Consider the following 22,251-nt stretch of genomic DNA (forward strand, 5'->3'; position numbering starts at 1 on the left):
GGGCAGGGGTTGGGGGACGTCGTGCAAGGAGATACTAGTAACATAACAAAAAGAGCGTGAGTGGCAGTTTCGTTCCTCCCTACCTCTTTACTCAACGAGAGCTCGAACAATAGGTTCGTTCCTGAAGAGGTAACTTAAGTCTCGAGGGGACAAACGCTGCGAAGCCGTGGAAAGGAAACTCAAGTGATCTGTCCAGGAAATTTCTCCGATTTGAAGCCAAACTCTTGCGGTTAATTGGTCAGGGAACAGTGAATGGAAACAGGTGCAGTGGACTGTATGCTCCCTTTATTATCTTACTTGAACACCAATGACGTAAGAAAACAAGTTGGCCCATTTGAGGACAACAAAAAAAAACCCCACAAGTTAAGTTAGTTTTTGTGGAAACTAAAACCGTCAATTTCCATTGCTGTTATTTCAAACTGTTCATAATTCCTTTCAGAAGCTCTCTGCTCTCAGGCTACAAAAATGCAGTGGGGGGGGGGGGGGGCTCCTAGAACAGCTGAACTTTATTTGGGGTGAATCAGAGGTAATTGACGCAGCCATATCTCTGGTTATAAGGGGGTGTTTATTTTTACTTCTCTTTTTAAATACATATATTTTTTCCAGTTTAGAAAACTCAATGATCGTCGGGCCATCGGGAGATAAATTCTGGCTCATTTACCACAATACCGAAACAGCAAATCTCCCAAGTGGCTTTATTAGTGCACAGTTAGTGTTTTGTTTTTGTTTTTTAAAATACTGCCCATAGACCCCCTTCCCCACAACCAACCCTGCGGTCTCACGTCAAACCCAGGGACACAGCAAGGACGTGGCAGCTGTGTGGAGTTTGCCCCTTCATCATTCAACTCCCTTTTCCTTTCATCGACTATTTTGGCGGGAAAATTCCCCAGGATGCTTGTTTGAACCTCCCTGATAAAAGGGGGTGGCCCACCTCCACGCTGCTGCGCACCATGTCCACTCTTTCTTGCCTTGATGGATTTTCAGTGCACATTTTGGAAAGGATTACAGCCATCTGCAGGCTCTTGAGGAACAAAAGGGGCCTCCTCGCTCTTCTCCCTTCACTACTTCACAGGGATAACACGGCCACGCAAACATGCTCGCACTTGTTTTCCGTTCTGGCCTCACCTCTCAACCTACACGACTGCCTATACTCTGCTCCTCAGATGACCACATCCAACTCGACCACTTTTCATAAGTGCCTCGCTTAATGCATAGGAGTCAATGGCAGTCCACCCGCATAAGAATTGTGGCATTGTAGGTACTTAAGTCCACTCACCATTCCGTTACGTGTTATTCTGCAAGCCACCCCCACCTTTCTTTGTCATTGATTTCATAACGTCACATTTTTACAGAATGCAGCAACGGTCGGGAAATGACTCCCCGTAATAAATGACGGTTGACGCTGCGACTTTAATGCTCCATTCGGATCGACAGAGTCAGTTTAACAATATTGTTGTGGGTGAATTTGACAGCGTCATAGGCGGCAGATTAGATGGATGAAACGCGTCATCCATCACAGTCAGGTTTCCCGTCGCTTGATGGATGTAAATGATGGCGTGGCGGCGTCACCGAAATCCCAACCCGCAGTTCCAGCTGTCCGAAGGGTGTAATGGGAATCCGGGATGCCAGTGTGGTCGTGGAAATGCTCGCGCTGAGCTGGCGGCTGCTGATCTGAGGCGGACACGCCAGACTTGTTCTGTTTGGTTGCCAGGGATACGGCTGTATCTTCGTCACTATTAATCAACCGTATGCTGAAATGGGACACAAGCCATTAAATGCCTTCCTTCTGTTCTGGAGAAGACGAATTATCACATAATAGTTGAAAGATTCTGTGGCATTTTAATGTGTGTAGGGGGGAATAGGTGGGATCAGGACGGAGCCTTGCCGCGAGTATCGAAAAAAGTAAATGATTGATGGGCCCCTCCAGAATGTTTGGAAAGCAATGTACTTTTTCCTATTAGACAAGGCTATGGCCTGCTAAATAACGTCAAGCAAGAAAGAAGGGATAAAAGTTGTCAGAGCTCTTTCTTCACAGTTGAATCTTTACTAGATGTCATGAAGCTTTTTTCCACCACTAACGCAACATTGCCTGATTTGTAATCCCAAAGTGTCTTTTTGCCAGTGTGATTGCGCCGCGGTGACGCGTCAGCCACACTTTCCAAATCGGCAGCCGACACACCCCCACAGCTGTGGGGAGCGTTATGGGAAAGACCAAATCTAACATTTGAGGAGGATGTGATGGTGAAATAGTTCCAATGAGTCAAACAGGGTCGACGAGTTTGATACCATTCTTGTTTCCTCCCTTCTCACCCTCCTTTCTTGCGTGATTTCAGATGGTTGAGTTCATTTCAGTATGATGTGAAAATGCATTTCAGCAGTGTGTGTGCTGGAGGTAATGCTAAATTATATTTCTGGTGCCTCCCGTCCGCCCATTACTGTTTCATCTGGCACTTAAAACACACAGACACACACTCACACACGCATTTGCTCTCACACACATACGGTCAGGATGGAGCGAGCGACTGTGTGGCACCTCAGCTCAGACGTGCCTGCCACGGTGCTCGCTTGATGGCAATTTATTGCTTCCTGGCTCCTGAAAATGGCAGAGCGAGGACAACGGAATTTCAACCTCTGCACGCACACACACACACACACACACACGCTAAATCTTGTTGGCCTTCTATTTGTAAGCCTTTCACAAGTGACTTATGCGTGAGAAAGGTTTAGCCTTGAGCTCAAACCAAACCTTTTCAAGCGGGCCTTTTCCATGAATCAAATCACGTTTTGTAATTGCAATAAAACAAGCACGCATCTCTTGAGTGGTTTTTTTTTTTCAGTATATTTGAATGACACAGAACATAAAAAAACTCATAACAATATTGACATACTTCTTTAGAATTTCTTATGCACATATTTACATTTTTTTTCCGTATTCACATATACACAGCAAATGGCAGTACTTAAGACTTCGGCACTTAAAAGTCATTTGGTACGATCTCGTCATTGATGTAGTGCAAGAAAACGGCATTTTGTACGTTGTACGATTTTTTTTTATCCCTCCGTTCTCGCTTGCATTCTCGATTTGAAAACATGTTCTCGCCAGTTGCATTCGACAGACTTCTTTTGCATGTGATTGACACAAACTGTCAGAATAAGGGCAAGCCATGTGACTGTCTTATTATTACTGTACATGCTCACAATATCTGTATGCGCATATATTAAATTCAGAAATGCACGGCCGTGCTACATATACTTTGCTTTTTAATTATTTTTGGTTTTTCAATTTTTTTGTGTGTGTGTGTTTGCAGCATTGCGATTCATTCACTCAGTGCATTTTCATCTGATTTATAATCTCCATCGCCCACTCACGTCACCAACTAAAACTCGTTGGTTCTGCTGGGAAGTATTTTGTGTCCCTGCTGAGTTCATTTCTGTACATTCCCTGAGTTTCAGATTTCACCCTCTTGTGTTGCCATGTCAATCTAAATGCTTCTATTCTGGCAGCCGAAAAGCTGCCGTCACAGCTCGGCAAGCTGTTATTGCACTGAAAAGGCGTATGGGGAGACCCCTTAGTAGCTCGCAATGGTTTCCCCCACGACTCGAAGCGGGTCGACCCGGCGTTCCCCTGCGCCTCGGTTCCGTATCGTAGACGAGCAGCGACAAAAGTTTCGAGCTCAGTCCACGGGAAGTTCGCATGGGATCTGCTGGGCCGCTTTGGCCGCGATGTAAGCCTGCAGGAAGTCTTTATAGCGAGGGGCGCAGCCGAGCCAGGCCTCGCCGAAGTGGACCCGACCGGTGAAGAGGAAGCTGCCGGGCCCTGGTTTGACGCCGCATTGCAGAAGGGTGCGGATGTCCCCCCGAGCGGCCATGCGACCGTTGCCGGTGAAGAGGGCGTACTTTTGGCGGAAGACCCGCGTGGCGCTGACCTTGATGACCGCAGCGCGGAGGTTCTCGTCCTCGTCCACGGACCGGATGTTGCCTCGCACCACTGTGGAGAAGACGAGACGAAAGTTGTCACCGTGAGACCAACTGTGCCCAGGTTTGTAGTTTACGTTTCTACATATGCATAAAGCGTCATGAAGTTCTCCAATGCCGTTTTCTTTTGTCTGCTGAGCCGTCCAGGTTGTGATGATACGCAAAAGTTGACATCTGGACTCCTCTTGTTCAAGTTCCGGATGCGGATTCATCTTTGTGGAAACCCTAAAAGTCGCAGTGAGACCCATTCCTTCCATCATTCCTGCAGTCCACGTTTCCTCACCTCTTTCTGCCCTCCCTGCCATTCATTGTCCCACTCACATTGCAAAAGTAGACACTAAGTTTTTGCAACCTGGCAGGTGAACTCCATTGGGCGACTCCACACCTAAAATCGTTGCCTCTGTTCAACTTTGAACAGAGGCTAGCTTTTATTTTTCTGCTTTGCGAGATATTTAAAGGTTCTGGGCCAAAATTCTCCTCATGCGAGGCTGCGCAACTTACCAAAGTCACTGGTACACACGGCCATTAGGATCTCCGTGTCGTTGCAGGGTCTGCACGCTTCTGAGGAGGAAACAGAGGGAGAATCAGTTAGCGAGCTTGCATCAATCTTCCGGGGGGGAAAAAAAACACATACAGTGCATGCTAATAAGAAATCAAGAAGAAAAGCTCACATGCTCAGGAATGTGCACCACAAAGGGCTTGAAGGACCAACCACTAACAGACAGCTGCTACTTTTACAGTTGGGGCTTTCAAGGTGCACGGTTCTGTGGGCTGCACACCATTTACAGGCTAAAATCTCCCCCTCCCTGTCTCCCCACCCTAAAACCTTCCTGGGTGTCTGCAGTCACACCTCCACAAAGCCTCCGGGGTCCACAATAAGAGGAGGGAGCGGAGCGAGACTTCAAAGATATGTTTGAGTACCGCAATGATGGTCATTTAAAAAAAAAAAAAAAGAAAAGAAAACATAAACCTGACCGCTCCTACTTTAAATAGGGGCAGAAAAGACTCCAAATTTAATTAATGTAAATTGGGAGTACCATACAAAATGATCTTGCATTAGGCCTTAATGACTGAAGTTCATCTGACTTAATTGACAAGACCAAAAAAATTCAAAGGCAAGCACCTCAAAATGTCAAAGTTCCCAAACATACATGATCATTTATCTCCAGGGAACCAGGGAATTGAACTGTTTTTGGAGGGGGAGGCCGGGTTACACATTTTAATAGTTGCTTGAGGTTGACTGGAGGCCCCTATCCCGCCCTGCACATTCTCCACAGTGAAACCCCTCTTGATAAATGAGATTCCTTCCTCTCCAGTCCTAAAGCAAACTTAATGTGAACGACTGAGGGGGGGCAGTAGGGGGTGGCTGTCGGTCTCTGGCTACAGACAAGTCTACCCACAGCGAGGCAGCTCAACAAAAGAGTGGAGCATCTCAGCTGGGGAGAGGCTTCTGTTGCCTAGGAGACGGCAGTAATCCCAGAATGTTTCAGCGGCACGCATTCAAAGAGCCGTGGACTCTGGAGAAAGACCCACATAGTGAGCTTTTGTAGCCCCCCCCCCCCCTCCCCAACCCTACGTCCCATTTCCCCTCCTCACTGCCTACTCCCCACTTCTCCTACTCCAAACCAACATGCCTCTACTCTTGGGAACGTTTTCCCACTTCCTCCTGGAAAATCCAATCAGCCCACTGAGGCCTCCTCTATCGGGGCCTATGTGAGGGTTTGGGGATCTATTCTATCATCACTGTAGAATTGGACTCATGCATTTCCCAATCAGAATGCATGAATTTGAGCTTAAGCAGTGACACATGGGGTGCATCAATGCACACCCTTGTATCACAAATCATCCCTTGCCATTGGAATGAATGGAAATACCATTAATCCGTTTCAAAATTGTTGCAATTTGCTCTCCGCACAAGGAACAGCAACGTTCCTAAAAAGAGATCGGTGCCTTATATAAGCCTAATGTAAGTGAAATGTTCTGCCTTTTTTGTGCATTTAGATTTAGGAGAAGGGAATGCGAGAATGATTCCAAAGGCAGCTTTGGCCTCCACTTGAACAACTCACCAACAGTACTGATCTGGTTGGAGTCAAGTGACAGACGCGCAGTCCAGTCCCCCCTCAGCTCATATCGGAAGGACGCAATGCGCCGGCTTATGTCTTGGTGAGGTGTGGCCTGCATGAAGAGAGCCACCTTCTCCCCCGGCTGGCGGCTGAAGCAGCGCACCCTAGGCGGGGGGGACGACTCGGGTCGGTCCCCTACCAGCAGCTCCAGCACGCCGTCCCTCTCCAGGTAGAGCTGGGCGCCGTGGAAGTGCTCCGAGGGCTTGACGCAGGCCGTGATGAGGCCCGAGCTGCCGCCGCCGCCCCCGGGGCCCACAGCCACAGAGGGCAGGCGAGGCGACAGGGTTAGACGAAGGGCTCCTTTGGGGTACAGCCAGTCTAGGGTGCCCTCGGAGCAGTGGAGGGAGATCTGCTCCACGCTGCCTTGCTGCTGGGACAAACCACTGCAAGGAAGAAATGAGAGAATTATTTGATCGATACTGCTTATCGTCATGAGCTTGAATCTCTCCCAGCTGTCTTTGGACGAGAGACCGAGTACCCCCTGGATTGGTCGCCAGTTTATCTCAGGACACACCTAGGACACATTTACACCTATGAACAATTTAGTCTTCAATGAAGCTAAAATATATGTTTTGCAAACATGGGAGAACGTCTAAACTCCACACAGGAGGTTTGGAGCTTAGATTCCAACCCAGAACTACAAAACAGCCAGGCGTAAATGCTAACCTTTCAGGCACCATGCTGCCGAATCAAACGTACATTGTAGTAATCCAAAATGTCACCTTTGACATGTTTGAGAGAGTTAATGTTTTTATAAACCAAAATATGATGGTGGAATAACTGTGAGGTGTCAAATTGCAACGCCATATTAAGTCACCACATGTGTTCACATTTACAGGAATCTTAATGAAAAACTACTGAGGGAAAGCGCCACCTGTTGGCAAATTTGTGAAGCACAGCCTTGCTCTCAACATACAGTCGCTCCCCCCTTTTCCCAAACTATAACAGTGGGAATGCAATTCCTAGTCCTGCAGTGCATGCATCGTGCGAGTTCACAATTAATCCCCTCAGTCATCTGTGTGTCTGGACCCCCGCAGCCCCCCTGTAGTCAAGCCCCTCCACCACACCGAGGACTTGAAAACATTTAGATTGCCCCTAATGGCCGACACGTCTCAACATGTGGGTAGACGAGCGCCGTCCTGCAACCTGTGCGCCTCTGAACCGACCACCCGTAGCTCCGATGCGATTCAAAATCATTTCCAAAAAAAATGTCAATCCGAAACTGTCGTATGAAATACTTGCCTGCCTCTCCAACTGCACTGATCCTCGGAATAGTTGCACTGGGCTGCACGGAATAAAATCCAAATGGAGTAAATCCCCAAAAGATGCATCTTCAAATATAAGTGATGCAAACTTTAAAAAAAAAAAAAAAGATCAAATAATCCAAATATGAGCTCCTTTATAAAAGCAATCTAGTGTTCTCTTGACTTTGCAGCCATAGTGTTGCATCCTCCTCAGATAAGAGAATGTGTCTCCTGACTGCCTGACCCCGACCGCCTGTCTGTCTGCTCCACACTGAGTCAAGCTCCAAAGTTTATTCCCCCTAAAGAAACTTGGAGCCACCAATCAGAGGCCGAGGCAGGAAACTTTAAACCACTCTCACAAGTGGGAGGGGGACGGGTGGAGTTTGGAGGTGGTGGGATTTGGGACTAGGGACTAGGGGGTAGGGGGGTGACCTGAAGAAAGAGTGACAGTGCACAAGTATGTTACAATTCTCCATTGTCTTGGCCCCCACAGTGCATATACAGCCAAGTGAGACAATGTGAGCAGTCTGTCTAGTCTCCCCCCCCCAATTCTATGTAAATGTTTAGCTTTTTTTTTCTTCTTCTTTATTCTCAGTTAACGCAACTGATGCCACTTATTTTAATCATCGGCGTTATGCTATTCAAGAGCTTGTATTTTGAAAGGGGGCGTACACAATGGGAATTTTTTGTTCCCGAGGGCCACATTTGATTTTTAAAGCAAACAGCCATTACGTGATGCATAGTGCAGTTGTATTACTTAGAATTCACGTCATCATCCGTTGTTGAGTTAATGCAAATCAATGTGCTGACAAGGTAGGGTTTTCCACACATTTTCAGTCGACACAAAATAGCTTTTCACATTTTACAGGGACTTATTGATAACCTGTGTCAAGGTATGCCCGCCACTCTTGATGACGCTTTCTGTTTGTTATTTTACGCTCCGATTTGAAAATCCAATAAAGCAAACGAAAGCCCCTCTCCCCAGTTCAATAACGCTAATCTTATTTTCAGATAAGTGTAACAGCGTTGGCGATTGGTCATCCTCTGATCCATGTGACCTCCCTTCCTGCTCCGCCTTCGCCTTCATGCCGAGGTATTTAGAAACAAATGAAATATTCTTTTGTGCATCCATCTCGCTGAGTGACTGACTTTTGGGCATCAAAGTGCGCGATGAAACTCAAAGATGGAGTTATGACAAGGCCGTCGAGCTGGGTACAAAGGCACGTGCAGAAATCCAGCTGCTTTTTTGTCTCCAGCGGGACGGAGCTTTGTGTTTCCCTGCGGGCCGTTTCAAAACAGAGCACAGACGCGGGGCTGGAAAAATAAATCCATTCATGTCAAAACTCGGCGATGTACTACGTTTGTGATAATAGTTAAGTGTTACTCAAAGCATTTTTATCATTAAAAAAGTCCCAGTTGTAGAAGACAAAAAAATAACATACAGAAAATGAATGAAAGTCATCATTTAATTTGATCATTAATGACAGCTGTAATAATAATAATAATTATAGATTTTGCTGGCTACAGTGTCGAATCGAATGAAAGGTTAGTTTCGGTGTCTTTTCTAATCGGGGTCCTAGAACAATGCTGCCTTTGACTGCGCTCTGTGACACACACACACACAGACTGCAGCACTGTAGCAGATTCCCGCCACGGTCGACTTGTGCAGCTTTCAATCTCACCTGGCCGCCAATGGCAACGTCTTCAAACAGCGTCGCTGTACGCGTACGAGAGTTGGCGTTCAAGTGTGAGACGTCTGTGTATTTGCACAGTGTTTTGGATTCCTGTGTGTGTGTGTGTGTGTTTGTGTGTGTGTGTGTGTGTGTGTGAGCGCAAACATGCGGAGGATGTAGTAACAGTGTGGTGTCAACAGTGTTTATTGGACCTCGACATGTGTGTTAACTTTCCCTTAGCGCGTCTTCTCGCTGAAACATTCCCAAAGAGTCATGGTGGGAAGTTTGGCTCTCGAAAGAGCATGGGTGGGGAAAGGGTGGCCCGCAGGACACATACGGGCCCTTACTGTTCCGAAATCAGGCCCCATAAGGTCCCATGTAATACAATGAATTGTTTATATGTGTATATGTAAAATTCTATCAATTCAAGTGGATTCTTGTGCAAGATTTCAGTGCACACGGGTTGCGTCCTTCGAAGGTGTTCAATGCAAACACGAGCACGGCCTCCGCGTTTCCCACGACTGTTGGCGAGCTTCCCATGGCACCTCGGCGCTAATCCATCTGATCTGGCATAGCCGCTGTTTGTTTTCCAGCACTGAGTCATCTATCTATCTGCTGGTAATGAGATCTTGTCGCGGCGCGCCGATAATCAGCATTCCTGCACACTGGCGGCAAACCTTGACTGTCTGTTTCGCGTCTTTTTTTTTTCTTTTTTTTTTGGGCCTGCTTGCTTTGGTCATGGGAAAGCCAATGAACCTCGCAGAGGGATTTGCCTGAAAGTCAAAGATGAAGACTTATGATTTACTGCCACCTCTTGTTTTTGCTGATATTTACTCCCCAAGCCCCCCCACCGTGAGACTCGCATGTGAAAAATGACACCTACTTTCTCATTGCGCTTTCTCAGGATCCTGATGCGCGTTTGTTTGTTTGACAGTAAATATCTTATCTTTATTTTTTTTTCTTTCACCCTCTCGTCTCAAGTTGTGTGTGTGTTTGTTGCAGGGGGTGTGGTGGGGGGAGGGGGGCTCTCGCGTCAAGCCCAGCAGGGAAGTGAATACAAGACAGCAGATAAACAGAAAGGCTGGATGGCAAACGCAGCTGGAAACGCGCAGAGACGCCATGAGAACGCTCCCTAATGCTTTTCCAAACATGTAATAGATCACTTAGCTGCACTGTCACAATACTCGCATGTGCATTTTGATCTTTTCCATTGGGATCCCACCCCCGCGATATGGTTTTAAATCATTGTGGTGTATTTGAAAACAACAAAAACAAATGCGCCTAAAAATCAAAAATGTCTCGATTGTACACGGACATGGACTTTCCTCATCCTTTTTCTTACGCAGATCACTCAAAACCACTTTTCCCGCTTGGGATGACCTGTCATGGCCCTTCGCTGCTCTACCCTTTGACTTTTTTTTTGCCACTTTTATGCATCCGTCAGCTCTATATATAACTTAATTATAGCGTCTGGGGTTCAGAGGTCACAGCTGCGCGCCCCCCGGGACAGTCCATTTGCAGAATGATGGGACGAGGCAGACTGCAGGTGTCCAAAATGGAGAATTTCTTGACACAAAAAGATCGCGGCTGATCTTTCGAGGCTCACAGAATATTGCTTTTGCGGTTTTGTGTCCACACAGATTCCACCAAATGAAAAACGGGACTTTGTAGTAGATTTTAACGTGACGCTTTTCGGATCTTCTCGAATCACTTACCAGCAAACATTTACCAAGTCATATTCATCTTCTGGGTATGAAATATTTACGATTGTACAAACAAAGCAAAACAAATAAGGATATGGTGTACTGTCGTGTGTGTGTGGGGGGGAGACGCGAGCTTTTTTTCGTTTGATGCCGACATTCCTCTGCATCCAAAGCACACGCGGGAGCAGTTTAGCTAAAAAGCAAACAGGGCCGAGTCTTTTAAGTGGTTCTTCACACAACGTCGCCGCTGCGCAGTCCACATTTTTTTTTTTTTTTCAGATTGGGAATAACTGAAGAAAAAAGAAAACGTGCAAACAACTGCGCAGGAAGTTTCTGGTGAGGTTTGAAAGAAGTTAATTGCTGCCAGGTTTAAAGAGGCACGCGGTGCATATTAGCGCCGGTTTCGATCAACTGTTGAGATGCTCTCGTACTTGTTTGAGCCCGGCTGGGTGTGGTGGGGGGGGGGGGTGCGTTTGAGGGGGTCAGACAGAGGTTCACCACTGTCTTTAGCTTTTTCGGGGCGACCCTCCCCTCCCCACCACCACCGCTTCTAATTGGCCAGATCGATTTGGAGGGAAACTGAAATGAAAACGCAGGGTCTCGACAATGGCTCGTCCGAGCGTTTTTTTTTTGCATATGTCCACAAGGAAGACAGATGTTGGCGTTGCCCACCAACGTCCACATTTGAATAGGCGTTGTCGGAACACAATGGAGGAGACGACAAAAGGGTTGGAATTTTTTGAGGGGGCACTCGGGGCCAGATGCATCGTTGTGGCGGGCAAAAATAGTTCCTCCGATCGGGCCCCTTTGCCACTCGATCATTTCAAGCGATCAGTTGATCATTCCTTGATCAATTCAGCAATTTTCCCAGTTGGTCCATTAAGAGCACACCATGTGAAGTCAAGTAGGTGTCAAAACGGTTTCCGAAGTAAAGTAACCGCAAGCAAGAAAATATCCCCCCCCATCTCATCCTCGTAAAGTGCAACAAACTGCAAAAGCCCCCCAAAGAATGCATGCTCCGTTTTTTCCTCCTTTTGTTGCAGGACTATTCTTCACCCCCCCCCCCCCCCCGCTCCTCCTCCTCCTCCTCCTCCTCCTCGCTATCGAGTGTGGTCAGCGAAGGTCATCCCAGGCCGTGCACAATGTAATTAGCCTTCCTGCACACATGCACAAACAGACTTGGAACCAAACTTTAAGCCCCCCCAACACCACCCCACCCTTCAACAAGTGGCTTGCACAGACAATGGACACATGCCAATGCGTTGACCTACGCCGAGCCAATAGGGTCACAATTCAGAATTGCATCTCACACACGCACTCGACCGAAAATATCTCTCTCACACACACGACTGAAATTAATAATCCTGAATTATATTCCCGACGGCCCCTCATTACGAACCTTTGACTGCCTTCGCATGCACCGGCTCGCCCCTCTCACATGACAAACGGTCAGGTCACATTTCACGCGGCAAAAATTGATCAAGCGCTCCACAGCTGCTCAATCTCTTCCCCCCCGTGGCGAATGCGGACGGCGCTCGGCATTGCGCCGGACGCCGTCCCCGCGGATTGAATTTCATCTCCGAGACGTCATAAAATTAGATGACGACTCCGGCACTTGTGAAGTTTGTAACCCAAGATGGAAAGCCGGCGTTCGAGCTCGGGGAAAACTGTAAAAGTTGGGAGAATTTTTACGGTCACCGCTGAAGCATGAAATGCATCGTCTTCACTTGATCACGCTTTAATGGTGTTTTTTTTTTTTTAATTCACAGGTTTGAATGGACACTGACTGTGAGCAAAATTGCACACCAAACGGGTATGTGAAGCCTCCTTTCTATCTTTCAACGCTAATCCAGTCTACTTTGTCAACCTGAACCTCATCCCCGAGACACCCCCCCAACCCCCTACAACCCCACCCCTCCACATTAGTCTTACCACCTATGCCTCAAAACAAAACAAAAAACGCACCCCCTGGCTCATCATTGTAACCTGTCTTCTTTTTTTTTTTTGTGCTGCCATTAAAGGGCCTTTTGTTAAGAGAAACTGGGGGGGAACGCTGGAAGGCGCCGTCAAAATCGGGTGACATCCTGGCTCCATCGGTGACTAAACCCCCAGGCAACCAAGCCCCCCCCCCGCCCCCCAACCACCCTACCCCACCTGTCCACCGCACACACCTCTTTCTTCAGGGGTATCAGTTCACTTGTCCCTCCGGGGTGCGTTGGTGTTAGGCGGCAACATTCTCATGCAAGCAGGTGGATTGGAAAGCGTTCAATAGGTGTGGATGAATAACACTAGATGGGGGGCCGGGGAGGGGCGTCTTCACTGTTTGGCTTGACAAAAAGTGTGTTTTTGAGAGATTGTGAATGCAAACTTTGCCATGAGTCTCATATGTTACCGTCTCTGCATTTCCTCCATCCATGAGAGTAACAAATGAAGGACTTTCAAGAAGTTGGGCCGCAGTCTGGCTGGGCCTTACCCCGCCCCCCCCCCCCTCAAAAAAAAAAGGCGCTCACTTTCTTTCAGCACTCAACTGTGGTGAGAAGCCACAAAACAAGCCATGAGCGTAAAACGGATGCAAGAAAGAGCTGAATAATTAGAGCCTGGAGGATTGTCCCAAATTTGGCTGCCCCATTCATGCATATGCACAGACGTATGGATCAGTGCGTGCACTTGCCTTTACTTCTTCTCTAAACACACACACACACACACACACACACACGCATATTTCAACCTGGAGGATTTTTAGGCCTATCTTTGCACATGCACGCAGGCTAATCAGGGTCTCTTCACTGACAGAAAGCAAAGGGTCACTCGGGGTGATGGAAATTTGGACGGCAGGCGTAGGAAAACAAAGACGGGAGACGGGACGTCCCCGCCGACGACATACTTTACACATGACATAACACGTTTTGGATTTTTGGAGAGAAAATGCGTCCCTAAATTTGGATTGTGTGATTGGCTTTTAGTTGACTTCCGATGGACACCCAATTGGAAAATTTGCCTTCGCCTGACCACGGTCCCTTTGTCTGTCCGTCCGTCGCTTTCCCGTTCGGTCTTATCTTATTTTCTACGCAAAGGAAGGCGTCATGATCCAAAGCATACCACACAATACGTCAAACATATCAAGTTAGACTTGGCGACATGTCATGTCTCGGCATGCTCACATCACACACACACAATCAGCCCCAAGCTCATTATGCATGTCTTAGGCTAGCGGGGGGGTTGCTGACCCAGAGAGCATGACCCGAGGGGACATTCAGGGAGTTATGGGGGGGGGGGGGGGGGGTGGCCACAGCGTGGTGGTCCAATGGAGGGGGCAACGCAACTTGTTGGTGCCCCTGTTGGTTGCGTTTGCTGCCTCGAAAGATTCCTCATTGATTGGCCAAAAAGGGAATCTGGATGATTGAAAAAGTGGCCGCCACTTTTTTTTTGACTTGATAAGATGATGAGCTTGCAAAAACAAACCTCATTTGCATGATCAGAAAAGTCTTTTGTCTTTGGAGCCCGCAATTAAGAACAAGATGGAAGCAAAACATTTTAGTAGATGTCCACTGAATTGATAACGATGCCTAATCCATTGATCTATTTCAGGAAACTTAAAATGCCCCCCCTTTTTTTTTTATGTGCGGAATGTGCTGGGTGGGGGGGATGCAATGATGACTTTGCCCTCCTCAGTAGAAGTCAGACACAGGAGGTTTGATTTCCCTCCAAAAGTGCTCCACCATTGTGGATGCTCCACCCTCCCCCCCATCCATGCCTCCCACCCCAACCACAACAGCAGCCGCCATCCAGGCCCCCCAGCCGACACACATCAATCCACACCGTGTGGGGGTATGTTTTGGGAAGGTTGTACGTGTGTGTGTGTGTGTGTGTGTGTGTGTGTGTGTGTGTGTGTGTGTGTGTGTGTGTTGACCCCCCCGAGGGGGGGGGGCATGGAGGGTTTTTGTCCAAACAAAGGCGGGTTTTTTTCTTCAAAACAAACATTGCTTTTTAAATGGAAGTCATTGTTTGTGTCTTACAGGTTTTTCATGCCCGTGAGTCAGTCAACTTGCTGGAAAAGGAGATGCGATCACCCTGTAGGAGGGAGCTGTGACTTTTGCAACTCCTCCATTTTTCTGCATTTTTTTTTTTTTTTATCACCATGTATAATCAGGCCCGCAGAGGTGTGAAGATGAACTTTTGACTCTGTGGTGATCTCAAGCTTCGGGATGTCGCCCTTGTTTGGCGCTTGACCTCGACTTTCGGCGACCGCTCACCCGAGCCTCACGTAAGTTGCGTTCTGCCCGCTCTGCACTTTAAATCCTACTGGTTATGGTTTGCCGTTGGGGTTTCAAATCGTGGTTTCAAGTTCAGGGTTGGGCTTTCAAACGAGGGTTATGGTTTCAAATGAAAGCATCATGGCCATTTTTAGGGTTTCGAGTCTTCTGTGGGTCAATGCGACTGTGCGCCCAAACACATCTGTCCCGCTTTTTCGTGTGGCCCTCACATCGAACTAACCGCCTCAGAGGGATCAAGGCGCTTGACACGAATGACTTCGAATGAGCGAAGCGGGCCGGAGATGACGTGTGTGGGGAGCAAACACAACATCTGCAGCTTTTAGTCTCTCGTCACATCAATCCTTGTTTGACTTCCTGTCCACTCTGCCACCTCCTGCAAGTCAAACAACTCACGCGGGGGCATGCCGAAACATTACGAGTAGTTTCACACGAGTAAACCTAGCTGAACACAAATAGAACACGCTCTCTTTGTACTGGGGGGGGGGGGGGGGGCTGAAAGCCATCCGGTGTCATGTTTGCAATGTGTTTAATGAACACTTAGGCCTACTGTGCTATTATATTGTAATGTTGGTCATACTGGTGCTGCTTGGAGGCGTAAGAATGTTTGTTTGAGGGGGTACTTCATGTGATATTGTGAGAACCATTTCTCCATATCACTGAGATGATTGCAGATGTTGGTTCTGCAGTCCGATACCGTGCAAAAATTTACATAAAAGAACATAACGTGGCTTGTATGCAAATGTCCTCTCCCTCCAAGTCAAGGGCGGTTGCGAACTTTGTGAGGAGGTGTTGAACATTTGCATATTCGGGACACTTTATCCCACAGGTAAACAGATGACAAAGTGCGGCCCGTGTCGGGGGTTAAGATAACCGCGCACGCATTCAGAGCAACAACAACAACTAACTATTTCCCCGTCTTACATCATTATTTTATGTTGGTGTTCATCCTCCATTCAAGCACTTTTTGCAAAGAGTCGATGAGCCTTTTCCTCTGTCAAAGTGAGCAAATTCACCCAACAAAGAGCCGGGGCCATATTGATGAATGCTGCTTTTGTTTTTGCCCATTTGAACCTGAGCTTCACCCCCCCCCCCCCCCCAAAATGCTAAGAAGTGTGTGTTCACCCTTTTTGGCTTGCCGGCCGCTCTTTGGGCGCCAGTACCAAACGGGGAAAGCGACTACGGCTCGGATAGGAGAGAATCAATCAGGAAGTGTTTGTCTTTCAGCTGTGCCAGAGGAGCCGGGCAACTTCCTCATCTCGTCGCCGAGGTGACGGGAAGCTCTGCCAGCTGGTGCGGCGGCGGGGCAGCGCCTTTGAATGGAGCGGAGGGGCGACGGCGGTTGGGACGCGAGACACAATAACGGCCAGTTCAAATGTAAACACTTGAAACCGCATGCATGAGACTTTGTTTCTATGTCGCTCCTCATCCCGTGCCAAGAAAATGCTAATCCCTCCAATCAGTCTTGTTTATCGATGCAGGATTGCTTTGCAGGTGTATAACTTCATGCAAATCATCATGCAACATGTTTTGTCATTGCCCTTTTTCTCGATTAGATGTACATTTTTTAAAAATTCCTGCTCAATGCTACAGTCTGAGAATTGTGATTACCTTGTAGCCAAACATTTAGCATCCCTGTGCTAGGGTGGCTGTTATGTGGGATCGGACTGGTGTAGATGGGTAAACAAAGCTGGGGGGGGCACAGGCAGCAATGGTGACTCCCCCCCCCCTGCACCCTTCCCTACACTCATTTATTTATCTGTGTGTTTGCTTTAGGGATGTGCACTAATCTTCATGCAAGCCTTTGCAGAGGCTTCACAACCTGGGATGAAAGTGACCATCACGAGCTGGCTAATTCACCCAAGGCGAAATCGGAATGTTCTTTGTATTATAAAGGCCTAAAGAGGGCACAGGGGGTCATCCATGGATTTATCTCTGTGGGCTGCATTTTCTCAGTGGGTGGGATCCTCCTGAAGAAAAACATTTAAATTGTTACAGAGGATCTTGTGAAACTTGATTCTACTTTGCTGTCATTGTACAGGAACGATTTTTAACAGGAAGAGGCCGTGCATATCAATGGAATCATGGACTAAGCTACCACGATGGACTAGTGTTTGAGATCTGCCTCACAGGTACCCCTCGGACTCTTACGGACAGTTTTTTTCAGTGAACCTAACATGCATATTCTCTCCCTCTCGCTCCATTTCTCGAGAGACAAACCAAATGTGTCAAGTATTTTTGTAAACGACCTCACAAATAAGATCATTCATCTTCCAATCCTGAAGCCAAACTGTCTTCATATAATTAGTTTAGAACGTCCTCTTCCGGTGACAATTTATACTGCACGCACTGAAAAGTGTGGGTGGGGTGGGGGGGTTCTTGTCACGTTAAATGTTGTTCGTTCCTTCATTCAAACACGAACACACTAAAGACTGGGTTGTATAAGGAGAATGGGAACTGTAGTTTTTTTCAATTAAGAGTAGAATAAGAAAGTGCCCTTCGCGTCTTCCGTTGACGTCACGCGATGCGTGACGTCAGCATAACAACAAACTGCCTTGATAGCTCACTGGAGAAATTGAAACGATCAACATTATAAAATCAATATTTCTAAATCCACTTTGAATGTGAGGCATCTCTCGAAAGGTGGGCATTTTAAACTATGTCAAACGAGCAAACCAACGACTGTTGCCGTCGGCATGACATGCCAGAGAAAGATCTAAAAATCATCTAGCGTTCGAGCTAATTTAGCGTTGTTGTTAGCCAAATGCTAAAAGGCTTTATAACGGCCCGCTGATATTTCATATTCCTAACTTTATTAGACTTTGGCATCACCAACAGCTCTTGGTTCTCGGTGTTAAAATCAATAATCGATCTGTTACGCGTCACCTAGTGAGTTGTCACGATCGCGTACATCAGTGTGCTAGGTGGCTAACTAGTAAGCGTCAATTAGTCAGCGCAAAGTCAACGCTTTGATAAACGGACGCAAGTGGCAACGTCTCCGATTGCTTCGTGCGTGAGGTTTAAATGGCGCTTTAGTGTTCTGTTTGCTCTCTCTCTCTCTCACTCTCTTGCCGACGTCTCGCGAAGAGTTAAACTCGGCGGTCGCTGTCTTTTCTAGCTGCCTGTCAGCGAAATATCGAGAAAAACCGCTTCGTTGCATGTGTGTGGAAAAAAAGAAGCAGCAGGCATTGCAGTTGCATTGCGGGAAATAACTCGCATGCCGTCTTTTGGGTGGACAGTGTTTGAGATCCAGGCGGGGATCGGGCTTTCTTGAGCCTGTCGGTTGAGCCAGCCGGAGAGACGGGGAACAGGATTGGGAAGCAGGGCGAGGCGGAGCCGGTGGAGAAGATGGCCGGCAGCCCGGAGAAGAGTTCCACCGCGCAGGAGCTGAAGGAGCAGGGGAACCGCCTGTTCCTTTGCCGCAAGTATCAGGAGGCTGCGACCTGCTACAGCAAGGCCATCGTGAGTAAAATACCTTTGGACTCTTTTTAACTCTCGCTACTGTCATCGAGCAACCCTATTCAAGGATCATTTTGAATGGATGCACGATGTTATGTTTGCACCAAACATGCAAAAGAGTCCACATCAGCGATTGTCTTGTCATCCTATCCAATGACACAGACCTGTAGTATGTAGAAAGCAAGAAGTATTTATCATAAGGACAAAATCACATCAAAGATTGTTTTTTACTTTCTACCAATGTCTACGTGCGATGGTGGTGTGATGTCCCGCCTTCCAGAACCGTAACCCCTCCGTGGCAGTGTACTACACCAACCGGGCCCTCTGCCATGTGAAGCTGCAGCAACATGACAAGGCTCTGGCTGACTGTAAGCACGCGCTGGAGCTGGACACCCAGTCAGTCAAGGCCCACTTCTTTCTGGGCCAGTGTCACCTCGAGCTGGAGAACTACGACGAAGCCATCGGGAACCTGCAGAAAGGTCAGACCAAAGGCGCTCATATAGGTCCTGAAAACCTCCCGCGTCGGATTCTAAAATGTGCTGCAACGTTCTGTTTTCTGCAGCGTACAACCTGGCGAAAGAACAGCGGTTGAATTTCGGCGACGACATCCCCGGCGCCTTGCGCATCGCCAAGAAGAAGCGTTGGAACAGCATCGAGGAGAAGCGCATCAACCAGGAGAACGAACTGCACGCCTACCTGAGCAAACTCATCCTCGCAGAGAAGGAGCGGTGAGGGCGGCCAGTGAGCTGGCGCGCTATCTCGTTTTGTTTTTCTCGCCCTCTATCAAAAGATGACTAAGGTAACTGTCACGTTGCACTGCAGACAACTCGAAGACTACAAAGAAAAGCAGGACGACGATCGCATTAGCGGTGACGTGGCCAAGATTGCATCCAAACACGTACGTTCATACAGATTGTCGACCGCCGCTTGGTCTCTTGTGGTTACATTTTCATGAGTGCTTCCTCGTGTGACCCAATCAGGACAAGTACTTAATGGACATGGATGAACTCTTCTCTCAAGTGGACGAGAAGAGAAAAGTGAGTATCGCCTGCGTCGCAATGATGACCGAGCATACGTTTACTCTGTGTTGATGCTAATTAAGAATTAGACCAGTTCCATGCGTGCAGTCACAAAGAGTGTTTTTTTAACATAGTCTGTAACCCCCCCCCCCCCCCCCCGCTACTTTTTTTTCCTTTAAATCCTAGCCAATATTTGCAACATATTTGTTTCCGAGCATTCGTCGACATCTTTTAAGAGTCAAAGGAGTGAGCCTCACGCACTGTACGTGTTAATGCCCCGTCCCACCAGAAACGGGAGATTCCAGACTATCTGTGCGGCAAGATCAGTTTTGAGCTTATGAGGGAGCCGTGCATCACACCAAGCGGGATCACCTATGACCGCAAAGACATCGAGGAGCACCTACAGGTACCGAATTCATTCCGTTGCGACGCAAATGTCAAAGAAACCCGGTCACGTGATCGAAATAGCTTTTTAAAGTTGTGGTCTGTCCGCCATTGTTTGCTTTTAACGGCCCCGCGATTCAGCAGAGGGCACAATACTGTATCGAAAATGAAGTGATTTTATGAGTGCCGCAAGTCCCAAGCCATTGCTTCGTATCCGTTTTTATTTATTTTGAGATGTGAGTGCATCGGTACGCAAGCAAATGAATCTTGTCTGAATGTAGCTTGAACCGGGTAATGCCCCAATCAGTAAATCCAATAAATTGACGGTAAGTACAGTAAATTCATTTTGTCAAATGACAACGAGAAACTCATTGAACTGAGGTTGCGCCGTGTTGAATCGAATCCTAAAGGTGGGCCTTTTTGTGCCAATTTCAACATCCCTTTTTAACCCTTCAGCGGGTGGGACATTTTGACCCGGTCACTCGAAGCCCCCTGACCCAGGACCAGCTTATCCCCAACCTGGCCATGAAGGAAGTGATCGATGCCTTTATCCAGGAGAACGGCTGGGTGGAGGACTACTAGATAAGACACCCCCCCCCCTGCCCCCCACATCCCCCGGTCTCCCTTTTGGCCATCGCGAGTCTACACGAGACTGTCGAGATGATGTCGCGCTTCGCCTGGACATGAACTGTCACACTTTGGACTAGCGTAGGGGAGCCGAATGTGGACCTCGGAGCCCGTCGCCGCCCTCTTTGCATCTCAAATTTGCGAGGCCGTGTGTTTGTGGCCTGCTACTCCCTTTAACATCTTCGACAACTTTGATCTTTCATTTTCCTTTTGTCTCTCCTCCCCAACGCGGAGGCCGCTCTCTGGGGTCTCGTCTCATCTCCTCTCGTCTATTTCTATCTCGAGTGCCACAAATCCCAGGGACACGTCACTAAATGCTGCCGTGTACGCGCGCGACTGCCAAAAGCGGGCAAATCAGATTTATTCTTTCTTAGCACTTCGACTTGAAATGTTAACTATGCCCCCCCCCCCCGCCCCCCATCTGTTTGCATTGTGTGACCACTTTGTATGCAAGTTTACAAAATGACAGCGAGGGTTGGGGAGTGACAAAAAAACGGTTTACGTTTGTGTGTTTCCAGTTGTCGGCTTCTCCTGTAGGGGGCGCCACAATCCGCCACCCACAGCTGTGCGCTTTGACATTTACTCATATGCTCTTTGTCCTCTTTAGTAGGACTAAGACTGAAGACTGTGCCCAACTAGTACTGCTAGTAAGGCGCTAGATTTTAACTCGCAGAATCTTGCATTATCACTCGTCGTATTGTAGCACGCACTTGTAGGACAAAGGAGCGTACGGGTTTTCATACCTAATTCACCGTACTCGTAGGATAGCGAATAGATGCTTCGTCACGTGAGCATTTAGCCGTCCTACCAGTACGCCGAATTTTCTTAAGCCCCTTTCCCACTGAGCGGCGAACACTCGGGAGCGCAAAGAGTACACGGACCCGAAGCCGGGATCTCGAGGCTCGCCAACCGCTCAAGTACAGACAATTGAGATGAAATGAATGTATGTGTTTAGTTTTGAGCTGGAAATTTGTTGAAACGGGACACTTTTGTCATATAAAGTGGCCTTGGAAGTGAGCAAATGAAGGCGAAAGGCTTGCTGGTTTAAAAAAAAAAATGAAGTTTTCCCTTTGCTGGATATTCAGTCATGTATGGGAATCAGCTGATGTAAAACGTGATTTCAATGGCATTCCTGCACCCAAACTTGTGCTGTGACGATGTTTGATGCCCGCATCGCCCTTGAAGTGACTGCGTGCTTTCCAAAAAAAAAATTTTGGGGGGGGGGAATGCCTTTTGTTTTTTTACCTTGATCGTCCATGCTGGTAATTTGAAGCGTCGTCTTGCAAATTGCAGAAACAATCACCAGTGGGGGGAGGGTGTGCAGGGGGGGGGGTAATCTGTCAAACAAAAATTTCACGGTGTCATCCTCCCACTTGTTTAAAATGCTGGAAAGCGCATCATCAATCAGGCACACCCGCGTTTTCCCCAGCAGTCCTTGAAAACACCGTGCTTTGAGTTGACTGATCTTCTGGCCCGAGTGGTTGACGTCAGTGTGCAAGAAAGTGTAAATAATCAGCTTGTCTTATTTCTTCACAAAATATGCTTCTTTGTTCTCTTTTTTGTTTTTCTTGCCGTCTTTCATCTTGAAAGTGTATTAAATGTCGATACGTTGATAACATGGAGGCCCCGTTTCTTTTTTCTTTATTCTTCGGGGGCGGTGTTGGACACTAAATTACCATTTAAGAGATGATCACCAGTTACTTCAAATATCTGTGCACTCGGCACTTATTTGTCCCTTTAGTTTGGATTTCCCAGTCTAAGGTTTGATATACG

General features: G+C 47.6%; 2 protein-coding genes across 5 annotated transcripts; one reads left to right on the forward strand and one right to left on the reverse strand.

Annotated features, from left to right (window-relative positions):
• Positions 1–2,815: 2,815 nt before the first annotated feature.
• Positions 2,816–7,636, reverse strand: metrn (meteorin, glial cell differentiation regulator). Its single transcript, XM_086099228.1, has 4 exons — positions 7,341–7,636; positions 6,042–6,481; positions 4,477–4,536; positions 2,816–3,988 (listed from the first exon to the last, which is right to left on the reverse strand). Exons 1-4 carry the CDS (start codon positions 7,427–7,429, stop codon positions 3,675–3,677), a joined length of 903 nt encoding a protein of 300 aa, XP_085955354.1. The 5' UTR covers positions 7,430–7,636; the 3' UTR covers positions 2,816–3,674.
• Positions 7,637–14,831: 7,195 nt separating this feature from the next.
• Positions 14,832–22,094, forward strand: stub1 (STIP1 homology and U-Box containing protein 1). Of its 4 annotated transcripts, XM_086138901.1 has the most exons (11): positions 14,832–14,982; positions 16,217–16,366; positions 16,766–16,944; positions 17,031–17,121; positions 18,229–18,451; positions 18,729–18,927; positions 19,011–19,176; positions 19,271–19,346; positions 19,429–19,485; positions 19,757–19,873; positions 20,308–22,094. In XM_086138901.1, exons 5-11 carry the CDS (start codon positions 18,338–18,340, stop codon positions 20,431–20,433), a joined length of 855 nt encoding a protein of 284 aa, XP_085995027.1. In that variant the 5' UTR covers positions 14,832–14,982; positions 16,217–16,366; positions 16,766–16,944; positions 17,031–17,121; positions 18,229–18,337; the 3' UTR covers positions 20,434–22,094. The 4 variants fall into 4 exon arrangements, with proteins under 4 accessions (XP_085995027.1, XP_085995026.1, XP_085995028.1 ...); XM_086138900.1 differs by having other exon boundaries at positions 16,766–17,121; XM_086138902.1 differs by lacking the exon at positions 16,766–16,944.
• Positions 22,095–22,251: the final 157 nt, after the last annotated feature.

This window comes from Hippocampus guttulatus, chromosome 19, assembly GCF_054856545.1.
Source record: "Hippocampus guttulatus isolate MCC_2025c chromosome 19, RoL_Hgut_1.0, whole genome shotgun sequence".
Taxonomy (NCBI): Eukaryota; Metazoa; Chordata; class Actinopteri; order Syngnathiformes; family Syngnathidae; genus Hippocampus; species Hippocampus guttulatus.